The following is a 16,048-nucleotide window of genomic DNA, read 5'->3' as shown; positions in this document are numbered from 1 at the left end:
TTCTGCAGACCCGCCTCACCATTCCCATCAAGGAGGTAGAGCCAGAGGAAGGACAGACAAGGGGAACAGGGGCAGGCAGAGCAAGGCCAACCCAGGCACTCACACAGTCCTTCCCACCAGGGGCTTCCCTGGGTCCTGAGTCCCCACCCTCCTCAGTGAGGGAGCCTCCTGTGGGTGCACCCCATCATCCATGGTCTGGGTTTCCCTGCCCAGGGTCCCCTGAGCAGACCCATTAATTAGTCTTCTCACTTATCTGCCACACACCCCTTCTCAGGGACATCTGTGACACGGACCACAGATGGGTCCAAAAATAGACAAAGTGGGTAGGGCTGAGGAAGCTGAGGTGGGGGCAGGAACCAAAATCAGAGTACAGAGGCAGTCACCCTATCTCCGGTGGCCAACTGAGCCCTCTGTCCATTCAGTGACAACACTGTTTTTCACCTGGGACGCTCCTTCTTTTGTCACTGAGTAGTTCTGTTAATTTCTCACAAAGGGATCACTAAGACTCCTTGACACCTAGACTCACCCTGCTTCCCAGGCCACTCCCAGGACCAGCAGAGCCAGGGCCAACAGGGACTTCATTAGGATGCAGAGTCCAGGCTCAGCCACCCCAGACTGCTGAAGGACTATCGGAATGTTCACAGAATGTCCAGGGGAGAGGCATGCACTTTACAGTTTGAGAAGGACCTCTATTATTAGGTGTTGCCAGAGTGGATCACCACAGGGTCTTCGCCTGTCCCAGGACGTAGAAAAGACACCTTGGGAGGAAAACTCCCTTCCCCCACCCTCTGCCCTTCCTTTAGGCAGTGGTTCTAACTTGGTGACGGGGGTTCTATCTGGACACATTTGGGGTTGTCACAACTTGGGGAGGGAGCTACTCTTGATAGCTAAAGGGTAAGAGCCAGATTCTGCGAAACATTCTACAGTACACAGGACAGGCCTGCCTTAAAGAGGTATCTGGCTCTGAATGCCGGTGGCACACTGTTAAATCCCCCTCGGAAATTTCCTCTGATTCATGCTGGGAGAGCAGGCCCCGTGAAGGGGCTGGTTAGGCTACAAATGATGGTTCCTCAGGTCAAATGGCCTCTCCTCGGCTGCCCTGATCGTCAGTTTGAAAGAAGACAAAAATCTTTGATCTATTTGATTTGGGATCCAAGATCCAGCTCCATTCAAAATATCATTCAACATCAAGGCCTGGGAAGGTTCAGATCTATACAAAGCGGACTGGTAAAGCTCTGGTACCAATTATATTCTCATACCCTCTTCCCCATAACCTCTAATCACTAGAGCCTGGGCAAGGGGTAGGTGGGTACCTGTGGTCACAGTGACAGGAAAGGGTGGGAATTCTGGGTGACACAGGATGGCTTCGTCCCTATGAGTCAGTACTCATTAAGTGCTTGAAGTGTTCATGGCATGGCCAGGCACCGGGTAAAAGAAGACCCAGAGTAAATATGAAAGAAATGTGTGTTTGGGGGTTGGGGGCAGGGGTAAGGCAAGGGAGTCCTACCTGCTGACACCTAAAATAAAACACTCTGCAAAAATAGCAAGCACTGAGCACCTGTAAAGAGTAAATATGTCAGGTACTTTCATAATAAAGTGCTCAACTTTAATAATGACAGGCTTCTGGAGTACACATCATGAGTCCACGAAGCATTTAGACATTTGTCACCACACAGGGATGAAATGGTGAGACATTTTCAACAACAGAAACAGCACTTGCTTTCGATGCAATTAATAAATTGCAGGCGCTTAACAAATAAGGAAGGTAGAAGGGCAGTTTCTACGTTTTATGTCTCTGTGTCACATTCAAACTCAATGCACTTGAGTCAGTTGGAAGATTTAGTTTTATTAATCCAGAATTAAATGATTTATGGTCAGTGCTAGCTATAGTTTGGGGGGACAGGAAAATCAGAAGTCCAAGGGAATCCTCTAAGCCCCCAGGTCAGCACTTAGTCCAACACCACGCAGATCCTTTGACATTGTGGATGGCTTAAAGATGAGGTAGCTTATAATTGAACATCCTGGGCAGAGCCGGGCAGTGATCTGGCCCATAACCTTTTTTTTTGGAGGGCAGGCTCCTAGAGACTCACCCTCCACTGACCGCTGAAATAAAGGGTGTGGGGAGCCATTCTGACACGTGATTGGGTGACTCCCGTTAAGGGCCTGAGGCACTCTGGCTGTGTCGGAGTTATCCCAACCCTTTCCTGATGAGAGAGCCCATCCGTGTGGGGGTGTGCGTAACCACTGACCCTGGAGACCCAATCACTGACCCTGACCTTGGAGTGCAGCCCCCCCTCAACCTTCATTGGATGGAATTCTCCCCTGAATCTCTTGTTTCCCCCAAATAAAAGGCTGATCCCCGGCGTGTTCTCTCTCTCTCTCTCCTGCTAGCCCAGAGTAATCCTCGCTGCTCTGCTGAGCGGCTGGAGGCAGGGAAACAGGGAGACCGAGCCGTCTCGGACCTAGCATTAAAATAAGGTACTGTCTGTGTGTTTTATTTTGATCTCTTCTAACTAACTGAATGCCAGAACCTCATTAATGAAACCACTGCGCAGGCCGCGTGGTAGAAAAGGGAACTAATTAAAGAAAATTACAGAGTCCCATAGCTAATAGTCTCCACCCAGGGATGGAACCTAATAGGTTCATCTCTCAAACCACATACAAGAACCATGGAGATTCAGGTTGACCTCAGGGGCTGGGGTGGGGGGTGGGCAAACCAGCAAAGGTCAATTTCTCTCCCTGCTAAGGCCAATTGCTACATTCTAGAAGACATAGTACAAATCAGATGATTTACAAACTCTGCCCCTAAGGAGAACTTATTTTTCCTTTTGAAATCCTATTAATCTGCTTCTCCATCTCATAGACTCGACACCTGGGGATGGCACCAAAGAACGCAATGACGCCAGGCACAGTGGCACATGCCTGTTGTAATCCCAGCGGCTTGGGAGGCTGAAACAGGAGGATCATGAGTTGAAAGCCAGCCTCAGCAAAAGCAAGATGCTGAGCAACTCAGTGAGACCCTGTATCTAAATAAAAGACAAAATAGGGTGGGGATGTGGCTCAGCCGTCGAGTGGCCCCTGAGTTCAATCCTCCGTAATAACAACAAAAGAGAACGCAGTGGTTCCAGCTCCACAGCCTTCACCTTCCTCCTGGGGTTTCTGAGGAAGCCACAGAACTGTGTTGGCCAGGATCTTAGCCTGAGGCCCAGCTGGGATGTCACAGCTACTTATGCACTGACTGGTGTGTGCACCTGGAACAACCCATCAGTGGAAATGCAGTGTGCTTTCCTGAGCCTGACTCGGCAATAGGCACCGATGCGAAGCATTATGTGGGAAACATTATTGTCTGCTGCTGTCACCTCCATGTTGACCCCCAGACACTGGGCTGTGGACAGAGGTTCACATCCAGAAGGTTCACAATTGTGGTAATTTACAAAGTGGCACTGGCTTAGCCTGAGAATGTAGTAACCTCAATACCTCCCAATCTTAGAATATTTTTGTAAGCACTCTACCTGGCTTTAAAAAATATACTTTTATTTAATTTTATTTGAAATTGACAAATACTACGTGTATCCTAATCACTTTTTGTTGGTAGAGTATCCTGTGCTGAATTATTCTCAGCCAGTCATGCAGTTAATATGCAGGCAGGTGATTTTTCCATTTTCCTTATAGATCGCTTCTGTGCCCATCTCAGGTACTGGGGCAGGCAGACTCTCTATAATTAAAAAGCCAGACTCTGAGTCCCATTTTCCTTTCCTGCATCCCCAACTACCACAGGCTAGGCTTCCAGCTCTGGGCCTGGGATGGTACCAGACCCACTGCCATAAGCTGCCCTGCTGGAAGTGCCTACCTGCCCCACCTTGGCTGTGGACACAGCCAGAAGTCTTTCTGGATTCACCAGGGAAGGAAGAAACTTTGAGTGCCTTAGGCACCAAGGACACACTCTAAGAGTAGGCTTTATGGAATCCTGACTGATGATATATGCTCCAGGATTCTGCTATTATTAACATGAAACACTTATTGTACAAGTTATCTGCCTTATATGATCTCCTACATATGCACAGTGACAAGCCACAAACTAGTCATTGCATCCAGCCCCTAATCCTCTCCCTATCATGTCCACAGTCCCATGGTGCATGTGAGTGTGGGATACTGAAGGCACAGGGAGCCACGGTGGAGAATGGAAGTCCAGATGCCCAGATAAAAGACACTGAAGATCTTGTGCCTCTTGTCTCTCCTTGAGGCCAGAGCAAAGGGCGTCTCTCTGTCTTGTGATAAATATGTCCAAGGAGGCTTGAAAGTCAGTGCCTGTTGCCCAGAGAGCCCTGCATACCCTCAGGCCTACCTGGTAAAGCGAGGGATCTCATCATTGATGTTCACAATGGTCAGCCGGAGCATCGTGGAGGCTTTGAGGCCTCCGCTATCCCTCACTTCCACAATGAGGTGGCAGCTGTGGGGGAAACCGTGCAAGTAAGAGAGTCAAGTTTTTCTGACATTACAACAAAGAGGGGTGGGAGAGAATGGAATGGGAGGAGTGAGGCAAGAATCTGTCCCCTTTCTGGCCACCCCCTCTTTATGCCCTTGCAGCCATTAGACCTGCCATGCTGGCCCTCTCTACCCGGCTCTGAAAGCCCACTCCCCCATTTCTCCTTCTGTGGTTGTTCTTCACAGCCACCACCTCTAGGATGGACATCTGCTCAAGCCAGCCAAGCTGGGCCCTCAGTCTCCTGGTTCCTCTCACTGTCCCTGCCAAGTGTCTATCCTGCTTGAGAGGAACCAGGCCCCATGGCATGAGTAATACCTTAGCTCTCACGATAGGTGCAAGGCCAGGAGCCTTACCTGGCTCACCCAAGGCCATGGTTATCATTCTGAAGCCCAGCCTCTCCTGTGAGCCTGCTCCTCCCACCCTGTGGTCCTCCCGCTGTCCAGCCCCTTCCTGGACAGCTGCCTCTCAAATGAGACTGGATTCTGAGCATCCTCCTGATGTGTGGGCGCCCATACTGTCATTCTTCCTGTCTGGAGAGGATGGTTCTGGACAGGCAAGACACCTTCCAGGCAATCTCCTCATCTGCTCTTCCTTGGGTTCAAGGTCCACGGAACTCACAGTGAAGCAGCAGCCTGCTCAGGGCCCCGGCTGCCTTTAGGTAGCACATGGCTGCTTCCTCACTTTTTCTTTGCCCCTCAGCTAAACCCCACTTGAAGGAAGGTCTTTGGCGTGCTACCTGTTGGGTCCTGCTTCGAAGTCCAATTCCGTCGTGGAGAAGATGGTGCCGTTAGCAGACATTCCAAAGTTATTTGAGGAAGACATCAAGAAATACTAAAAAATGAGGGGGAAAGTAGAATTAAACCAGCACATGGGTACACCTTTCTTCGGATGGGTTTGTTTGGTTCCCATTTTATATTCTTGGCCCCTGGAGCATTTTTGATGAGTCAGGATGAGCCCAAACAGGCAGTTCTCACACTTAGCTGCTGAACACAGATTTGCTGGCCTGAGCCTCTGGCTCTAACTGACCACACCCTGAGAGGCTGGTCATTGGAACCTGCAAGGATACAAAGGGCCCTGGCTGGGCAGGCTCTGCTGAGTCCAGTCCCCTTATCCCCATGATTATATTCTCACTTCTGCTTCCAGACAATGCCTGGCTTTGATTCTGTCTTTAACCAACACTGTCTAAGAACACCTACCATCCACTAAATAACAGGACTATGCCAAAGTAAATAAGACCTTCTCTCCTAAAAGACCTTGTGGTATAAAAGGGTACAAAAATGAACACAAGCAGCAGTCGTTGAAATGATGACGGAGTCAGGGAAAAGACAAGTGTGACCTGAGAAACAAATTGAGCACTGCTTAGAGCCCAGGTTGGAGCCCGGGTTGGGGCTATAAAAGAACTATTTTTAAATCTCATTCTGGTGGTCTTGTGACTTCATTCTGGTGAAGTCCTTGTCACATCTATAGGTAGTAAGAACCTTTGTCAACCATGGCCCCCAGAGTTCAGGCAGCTCTCCTGATAATTCCCTGCTCAGAACCCTTCCCTGCTCAGAACCCTTCCCTGCTCAGAACCCTGCTCAGAACACGAGCTCATATGCACAAGAGCAATCCCAAATCCCACAGGAGGACCATGGCTGTGCTACCCTTGGGTGCTCATCGAGACTGCTTCCTTGCCCAGACAGTGGAGTCAAGGAAAGAGGGAAAGGGCCGGACCAGAAGAGCTGGGTGCAAATTCTGGGACAAGTCCCTTCCTTACTGTAACTCAAGGATGATACCACCAATTGCTCCTCTGTGTTCCTGGCAGGATTAAATGAGGTTGTGCACTATAAAATATGAAGGGCTGCAGCAACATTTGAGACTTACATGTTTATATCCATTTGTTCCAAAGGGCTTTAGGGTTAGAAAGGTTCATTAATTCCTGCTAGGATGAGGAATGATCTATCCTCAAGGCCTTAGATCTCTGGAACAGATAATCAGGGGAGGTTTTGTAACCAGAGCCATAGCCCCTGAAGTCTAGAATCAAAGGAAATACTGGCCAAGGTTTCCAACCCAATGTTTTCTGTGTGATTGCGCTGAGCTCCCAGTATGAGAAGAGAGAACACAGAAAATAGATTAAAAGTCTCCTTTGGGGCCAGTATAAGGCTTTTAAACCATCTTTTAAAAGTATTTACTTTCTGTTTATTATTTCATAATCTCTTTCTAGTTATAATGAAGATACTTTTTAATACAAAGATTGGGAAAGATGGAAAAATATCTAAAAGACTAAATATAAGTCATTTATAAAATCTCATCATTTTGATGAATAATCTTTCATTCTTTTCTGTGCAAACATAGTCACTTCAAAATCTTGAGGTGATGTTCTAATCAAAATGGTAATATCTTTCTATTTGCATTGATGTATCAAGCATCTCCTCCTATGCCTGAGACTTATTTTATAACTTAATGATGGCATAGAAATGTCCTATAAGGGTTTATTTTACTAAGACTTTCTAGCTGGTCATTTAGATGTTTCCTGCCTGTTTTTATGAGGAAACATTTGGGCAATACCAAGGAGAATTCATTTCCCCCAAACTCTCAGATAATATAAACCCCTTGGCTGCCCTCTGTTGCAGCCCAAGGTCCCCACCAACTGCCCAGTTCTCTCTCTGGGCAGCTATTCCTGGGTCTGGCAGCTGTCCACATGCAGAACAGTTCTGTGTCTTTGACCTGAGCCTTCTCTGCAGAGAATCCTCACATATTCACAAATTAGAGGCTCCAGTTCATTGTGATTGAAGGACAAAGTTTTAGAGGCCAGTTACTATAGGGGTAGCATTTACTATATGCACCTGAATCAGATGTCTTTCCACATATATTTTGCATGCTCTAAAAGATGAGTTGGCGCCAGCAGGAACGGTCTTGGGATACAGAGATGACAGATGGGCCCCTATGGTCAACTGAGGGAATAGAATAGATGTGGGAGAGGGACTCCAAGATGGATAAATATAGGATATGATGGGAATAGAGGAAAAGGTCTCAGAGTCATCTGAAGTAAGGGTCACAAATTGGGGCAGTGAAGCCAGATTTAAAGATAGGCAGTTAGTGTAGTTAGGGTCAGATATCGAGTCCAATAAAGAAAATAGAGACCATATAGGAAAATGGAGTCTGATCTGAGCCTGGGAAAACCAGAACAACAACTGGGGAAATTGAAATGTTAATGTCCCCAAGGCCCCCTGGACTGTCCTAAAGAACTATTTAATGAAGTAGCTCCCAGCAAAACAGGGAGATTCTAATCAAACCACCCTAGGCCCTTCCTGCCCAGAGCACTCCTCCCAGCCCCATTGGTCCACCTGTTTCCCACCTTTTGGCCCTCCCACCTGCATCCCCACCACATGTAGGATAGAGGGAAATAAAGGACAGGAATGTGGGAGGACAAAAGAAAACCTTAGATATAAAAAGGGAAGACCTCCCCTTTCTAAGGATTTCACCTTTCGGGTCCCCTTCTTCCTCCTGGGGGATGTCTGTTCTGCTGTCCTATAATAAAGCCTTTCCCTTTCCACTCTACACTTGCCTCCGGGTGCTTCTCTGGTGTTATACTTCAGCATTTGGGGAAGCAAGGACTCTTCACGGTAAACAGCGGTGATAGTAGTAAGGTAAATTCAGTGATTCTGGAGCCAGACTTCCTGGATGGGTTTGTGCTAAGAGTCATGTCCTAGGGCCTGCCCCAGGTAAAGTGCTAGAACAGTGCTTGGCAAGTGGTACCCACAGCAAACATTAACTACAGCTGTCCCAGGTGAGGTGAAGTTCTCTGCAGAAGCTGCCTCTGCACTGAAGAGCCTGAAGACTGACCTCGGTGCACCAGGACTTCATGACTGGAGACAGAATGTTGCAGACCAAGAGCCAAAGGCCAAAGTTATCTTGGGTTACCTTTAGTCCCCTTTTTTTTTGGTAGTGGGGATTGAACCTGGGGTGTTTATCCCCTAAACCAAATCCTCAGCCCCTTTTCATTTTTTTTCTATTGAGACAGGTTTTCACTATGTTGCTTGGGTCTCGCTACGTTGCTGAGGCTGGCCTCAAACTTGCTATCCTCCTGCCTCAGTTTCCTAAGTCAGTGGGATTCCAGGCCTGTGCCACCACATTCAACCTTTAGTCCCTTTTAATAGCCATTCCCTATCAACCTCTATATCTGAGTTAGCATTCTTGTGACTACTTGATAAAACTCCTGGGATATAAGTTTGGTAGACCTCTGGCCTCCACCAACCCTAAAGCTAAGAATGCCATAACATCCGAATCCTGTAAAGATTTTCCCACCTCTTTAAAGAGGACATCTGAATCTTATGAAAGATCTCCCTGCCTCTTTGTAGTCCCTTGATGATCCCACCTACTTTCTTTTGTGATTATAAGTTGAGTAACTTCTTCTGCAGAAGAACCATATCCTTCTGGCTAGATTGAATCTGTGTCCCTGAATCGGTGTTCCTGGTCCAAGGTCACTCCTATATGACTCAGAATAAATTCTTATTTCCTTAAAGCAGAGTTATTTTCTGTTAACACTCATTAGAAGGTTAAAATCTTGGGTTGGGGATGTAGCTTAGTGGTAGAGCCCTTGAGAGGCCCATATATTTGATCCCCATATTGCAAAAAAAGGAGACCCTGAGTGAAAGGGCTTCATTGGATTCATAGCTATATTCCCTGCATTATGATGGTGGCTGGCACATAACAGATGCTTAATAAGTATTTACTAAGTGTTCAATATTGGGGTTTTCTTTTACAGGACACCTTAGAAACTCTTAAAATAACAATGAAAAACCATCCTGCCAAACACTACTTAAAAATCTGTTCCAATGTGGTAATGCTAGATTTGGCTATGAAATCTTTCCCAGCTTGGCCTACAATTTCTTTATTTTTTTTTTTTTAAGAAAGAGTGAGAGAGAGGGAGAGAGAGAGAGAATTTTAATATTTATTTTTTAGTATTTGGCGGACATAACATCTTTGTTTGTATGTGGTGCTGAGGATCAAACCCGGGCCACACGCATGCCAGGCGAGCGCACTACCACTTGAGCCACATCCCCAGCCCTTGGCCTACAATTTCAACAACTTCTGTGGAAAGGAAAGAGAGAAAGCAGAAAAGAAACAGCAACTGATAGAAAGGGTATGGAGAACCATAGAGCCAGAGGCAAGAGAATATTCTTCTTAATTTCTGTTAAGAGGCTGATTTCTCGGAATCTTGATATATTTTTTTCCTTTTTTGTATTAGTGCCAGGCTAATTTCTTTTCTCCCTGAACCTTCACGCTTTGTTCGTGGGAATAGCACTTTTGTACTTAGAAAGGAGATAATATCCATAGACTAAAAATACTGTGTCATGTGGCCATTTGCCAGGAACTTGGTAAGGCTTTCTGCAAAACCTGGCATTCTCTCCCCCTTTTTAAAGGCTTGTTTAATCAAAGTTGCTCCCTTGATATTCATTCTTGGAAAACAGAAATTAAATAGAATGTAAAGCCAATGCAGCCCCTCTCTACCCATACTGGCTAAGAAAAGTCCTGAGTAATCCCATCAATTCAGTTAACAAATGCTTGTCAGAGGGGCTCTCTGGTCTCCCCGCTGGGACTATTCCTTTCCCACCTCCCAGGTTCCTTTATTTGCAGTCCCTCTGCAGCTATGGATTTCTCTCGGACACAAAAGCTTCTGTTGAGAAGACAGAGAGCCCGTCCTTCCTTCCCTATTCTGTCTTCAGCATGGCTTTGGTATAGGAAGAGAGGAAGGTGAGAGGGAGTGGGCACAGTTTCCTGGAATGTCAGCTCCCCAGGGGGCAGGCCACCTCCAGGCTCCCTGACTACAGTTGGAGTCACAAGTCAGTGATTCAACCTGGGCCTGGTTTACAAGCCATCCGTTGCTTTGGGGGGCAGTAGTGCAAACAAATGAGAATTCAGCCTCCTGTCTTCCAGAGAACAGAGCTATCTATTTACAGGCCACCTGAGGCCAAGTTTCCAGTGGGAAGGAAGGACCTTCATTTTTCCCAAGTCCAGGGAGTACCGATGACGGCAAACTGTTGAGTGCATGGCCCCAAACACACCCAAGAGGGTCAACAGCACCTGGCTTAATCTTGCAGCTGGCCTGTGGCAAATCACAAACACGAAGCCACAATCCCGGTACATTTCTCAGTTTAAGCTGAATATTTTTTGTAAAATCCTCAATTGCTCTCTTTCTCTCCTCCTATTCTATCCCCATCCCTGCTCAGAGGTGGCAGGTGGGGGAGGAGAGAGGGGAGGAAGCCTTGGAGGAAGGAAAACAACCATTAAAAAACTCCCGCTGCCAGCCCTTGGCCAGGCTCCTGCCTGCGTTGTGATGTTCTAAGGGTGAGCTTGGTGGGTTGTAAAGATGTACTTGTTTTTAAGGAATGTTTTTAAGAGACCCCGTGGCCAGAGGAAAATGCTTTTAATATGTGATCCTTTACTGACAAATCTGCAGGCCCTCACCCCTCACATTCTGTCACTCCTTTGCCTTAGGCTGCTGGGTCCTGTGCTACCTGCAGGCTCCCCTGATGTTAAGGACAGTGAATGAATCTGAGAGGGTCTCTCTCAAAGTAGGCACAACCCGCAGTGGCCATGTTTTTGGAGTGGGAATTGTCTAATACCACTGCTTTTTCCTTTTATGAGCATTTTACGAGAACCTGGTGTAGAATGTCTTTTTTTTTTAAAGAGAGAGAGAGAGAGAGAGAGAGAGAGAGAGAGAGAGAGAGAGAGACAGAGAGAGAATTTATTAACATTTATTTTTTAGTTCTCGGCGGACAAAACATCTTTGTATGTGGTGCTGAGGATCGAACCCGGGCCACACGCATGCCAGGCGAGTGCGCTACCGCTTGAGCCACATCCCCAGCCCCTAGAATGTCTTTTGCTAAGACTCCTGGTTGTGACTTGAGACTTTGCAGGCAGACACCTGGGAGCTGAATGAGTGTGGTGTGTGGGTGTGTGTGGTGAGGGTGCTGTCACTCAAGAAAGAAAGGGGTGGGACACCCATGGCAGAACTGCCAGAAGAGGAGAAAACCGGGTGAGTAGGAGTGGGGTCAGAAGACCTCGGTTCTCATTGCAGTTACCTGGCCCCTGGCAAAAGCCCCAGGTTCCTTCCTTATCCAGATATATGGAGGCAGTCCTATCCAGCCAGGACCTTGAGGGGGCTGTCACTTCTCAGAGCCTGGAGCAAGATGGAAGTGGGGAATAACTTCCTCTGTGGCCCTCCCAGTAGCCCAGCTAATATCAAGGTTATTGCTCTTTTAATTTAATCCTTTGTCTGCCTTGGTGAAGACAAAGCACACTTCATTTTATGCAAAAGTCCTTCCTTAATGGAAGGGCCAGGAGAAAGCCCCTTAATGGAGGGACTGCTGCACTAGATCACTTTGCCTCCAGCTGCAAAACCGATTAACCTCCTCAGAGTCTCCAAGGAGGCTCTGTGGAGTCACGCAGGCAGTCACGGGGCCATTTCCAAGGAGAGGGGTGGGGGTGTGTGTGTGAGAGTCCAGTGGGAGGGGGCCGGCCTCAAGGAGCCTCCTTCAGGAGGTGGAGAAGGAGTTGGGCTGGGCACCCCAAGAAGAAATGGCAGGAAATTCACATGCAGCTCATCCTTCTCTATATTTTGCTGCATACCTCTGAGCCCTATGCTACCTGCATTCTCATGACCCCACAAAGAGGGAACAACAAATGACAGGTCTAAGCCTGTGTGTCCTGTACAAGCTACTAGCCTCACGAACATGTGACCACTGAGCATTTGAAATGTGGCCACTGTGAATGGAGATGAGCTGTTAAGTGCAAAATGCATAGCAGGCTGTAAGACGCTATGGAAAAAGAACGTAAAATATCTCATTAATCATTTTATATTGAGTTAAATAAACTATATTATAATTAATGTCACCCATTTTCTTGTACTTTTAATATACCTACTAGAACACTTAAAAGTCCCTATGCAGCCCTCATTTCTGGTTCACATCCTAGCTCAGGGGAACAGTGCTGGTCCCCGGTGAATAGCATACACGCTTTTCAAATTTCTTTTAAAGGGAGGGAGCAGATACCAGTGATTTTTGGACACATCTCTGTTTCCCACATTATCTATGACACAATTTCACTTCATTAAGCTGGATAAGGGTTGTTAAGATTGGTCATTTTAAAGGAGTTGGGGGCTTCAGGATGTATCCAAGAGCTGTTTTTAAAATTTATCCTTCATTCATTATATGCTGCCACCAGCAAGGGGACCCGTGGAGGCCACCAGGCAAGATGACAGGCATGAACTAAGCCTTAGATGCTTCAGGCACATGCTTTGGTGTTTTATTAAAGCCTGTTCTTGCTTGCTCAGGTCAGTGGTCCGGGTAGTATACATCAGAATCCCCAGGGGAAGTTTGCATTCTAAAGTTCTCCCGCAGGGTCCAGGAATCTGCATTTTAAAAAGCAGCCCAGATAGATTTGCATGCCCGAACACACTCTAAGAAATACTCATAAACCAGCTTTCCAGCCTTTCTGATCAGAGGAGACTCCGGGGTGTTTGGCAACTATGCAAATTCCCAGAGTCAACCCAGACCCGCAGAATCCAAAACCCCAAAACAGGGACTCTGAAAATCTGGGAGACAGTGTCTTAAAGTAGAGGTTCTCAGTCCTTGTGAGGCAGGACTATAGGTTAAAGGATAAACTGGTGTCAGAAAAGCACTATGTGCTTTATGATTATGATAGTAAAAAGACTTCCCTCAACTGCATGCATTGCTCAAGATAAATAACAAGAAAACACAAAACTGATACAGGCAAATCTGACCACTACCCCTTGACTGGAAGTAACTCTTATTTCAGTGCATTTCTACATTAAAAGATAAGCCTGGGGTGGAGGTGGGGGACCTAAAACAATTTTAGACACATTTTTGACCATGTGCAAAATGGTGCAGGTGCAGAAGAGGTTGCACCGTCATTGTGAATATTGCTTCACAACCGTACAAATGTTGTTCACCCTTTGACTTTCTTGCCACTCTAAGGAGGGATCACTTTGCTGCCTGACTTCTCTGCCTATGGGACAGCCATCTTACTATACACAATAAATCTATGCAATAATAATTTTTTTTCCTAACCCATTTTTTGTTAGCCATATTTGATTTCTATCCTGCATGAGTTAGAGGGCCCACTGACCTGGTGACCCTGCTATGCATTATATCACCTGAGGCTTTATGTTCCAGAGGCCTCGGCCACACCCCAGGTCAATCACATCAGACTTTCGGGGGTGAGGAGGGAGACCCAGACATCTGTGTGTGTTTGAAGTTTCCTGGCAGCAACAATTTATGGCCAAGGTTGAGAATCACAGGTTTGGTCAATAGCAAATTAACCCATCTCCTTTCAACTTTTTACCGAGAGCAAACTATGTCGTTTAGTACCCCCAAGGGCCCAGAATAAAATGTATGAGTACAAAGGCCATATGTGTTACTTCCTGAACTGATATTACCTTGCTCTAGTCTCAGAATTTTCCTTCCAGATCATTGCTGTTCCTGCAGGCTGGCTGTCAACTTCGTGTGCAGCTGTTAGTTCCAGCTCAGGTGCTAAACACTAGAGGCCTCTCTCCAGACAACCCCACCTCACCGAAGGAGCCACCTTGACACCACCAGCTCCAGGCCCCACAGCTGCTCTCAGAAACCTTTTGCCAGCCACACGTTTTAAAACCACCATATCACCGAAGTTGCCTCCCACCTGTGCGGCTTCCCCTCATCTGGAAAGGTAACAACCTACCTGTGGGGTGCTCCCACAGGGGACAGGACCTTATGCTGCCTACATAATTTGGAGATATATTAAAATGGAGATTTAAAAATAAATATTTGTCTTCACAATTGATATTGCTTCTGTCTGCCTCCTCCCTGCCGTTCGACCTTATAAAAACTTCACGGTAATTATATTGAATTAGAATCATTTGGTATATGCATGTGTCAGGTCTCAGAACACGATACCCCCAAATATGGCAGCTTGGCAATTGAACACCCTGTATACGCAGGAAGGTCACTGGGACCTTCTCTCTGCTTGCCTCTGAAGCAAGGTCATAAAGGAGTTCTCTGGCCTACCTGAAGTAGGTTCTAAGACCCTTATTCCAGAGGGATCCTGCATTATCCTCAGAGGCCAAGAAGAATCTGAACAAACAGCGCTACTAAGGTCTCCCTAATTTATTATCAGTAGATCATACCCCCTCACCCTGACCCTTTCTTACTTCCTTCTTTCTTCTTCCTACATGGAATTCAGAGGTAAAGATTGGAGATGCAACAGTCATTTTGTAATCAGGAGGTGAGAAAATTAGGACTAAGCCAACCAACTGCTCTGGGTGGAAGAGCAGTAGCATCAGGCTCCTGATGGCAGCAGTTGTACCAGCCCTCGGCGGCCTGCCTGCCTGCCACTAGGCTTATTGTCACAGGATTGAAAGCAAAAAAAAAAAAAAAGCCCTATTTTCCATTATGGTTAAGTTTTCCCTTATTTGTTGACAAACATATTCCTACTTGACATAACTAGCATGTCATTGTCATAGTATGTCATGAAAGCACCTAATATCACTTTTAGCACAGAGTAGAGATCCCATTCAGTGTTTGCACATTTATTCACTAATCCATGCAAATGTTGACAAGAATGAGTCTTGAATGAGTGAATTAATGGATGAGCCTTTTTTGTTGTTGTTTGGACAGAAGCATCTTCTAATAAAAACAGATTATCCCCTAACTTTAAGTTATGTCTTATAATCTTTTAACAGCTTTGTTTCAGATCCTGTGGACTATATTATATGGGTCCTGGAGTTTGTTCCCAACAGACTTTTTTTTTGTATTAGAAATTGAACTCAGGGGTGCTTAACCCCAGAGCCCCTTCCCACACCCCCCTTCTTTAAAAAAAATATTTTATTTAAAAACAGGGTCTCGCTAAGTTGCTTAGGGCCTTCCTAAGTGGCCGAGGCTGGCTTTGAATTTGAGATCCTCCTGCCTCAGCCTCCCTGGCCTCTGGGATTACAGATGTGTGCCTCCACAGCTGGCTGGCATGTATTCCCAAGGCTCACTTCCATCCTGTGAGCAAAATTGGTGCAGCTGCTACAAATCATGCAGAGAACAGTGGAAGCAGCTTCCTGGTGTCACCAATTCCCTGAGAGCCATATTTCAAGGATGCTCTTCTCTGCAAGGCCAGGTGGCAGGAGTGTGGCCTGTGCAGAGGTTGGTCAGGTGGAATTAGCTCCGTTTTTTTTTTTCTCTCCGACTTGGGCTGCCGGGCTGCGGTGTACACACAGGGCACGTTAGTGGGCAGAGTTAAGAACTGAGGCACGGAACTGAAAAAAGAGAGGAGAGACTTCAGCCATCTCAGACTGAACTGTGAGGCAGCTCTCCAGGCCCAGTCTCCTGTCCCACACCCAAGAATTCCTGGTACTCTAAGAAAAAAGTGTTCTTTTTAATTTAGTTCCAAGCAGCTTGGCTTTATCTCTTGAAAACGGTTATGTTAATACCTGGCTTTGGGGGATACATTTTATGCTTACTTTTAAAACAGTATAGGTAGATTTTTAACAGCTTAGATTTTAAAAATATAGAGAGCAGTTTTGACATGTCAGGC

At 46.5% G+C, this 16,048-nt stretch overlaps 1 protein-coding gene across 1 annotated transcript in view; it reads right to left on the bottom strand.

The window, feature by feature from the left end:
- Window positions 1-16,048, bottom strand: part of LOC308656760 (cadherin-related family member 3-like) — a gene marked incomplete at both ends in the record, with an annotated part of 75,118 nt that overhangs the window by 22,517 nt on the left and 36,553 nt on the right. The window contains 2 exon segments of the mRNA XM_081308132.1: window positions 4,346-4,450; window positions 5,223-5,317. Coding sequence (XP_081164258.1) covers window positions 4,346-4,450; window positions 5,223-5,317 — 200 coding nt within the window.

This window comes from Spermophilus citellus (assembly GCF_964194105.1).
Source record: "Spermophilus citellus genome assembly, chromosome: 9".
Classification (NCBI taxonomy): Eukaryota; Metazoa; Chordata; class Mammalia; order Rodentia; family Sciuridae; genus Spermophilus; species Spermophilus citellus.
This window is presented reverse-complemented; position numbering and strand designations above follow the sequence as displayed.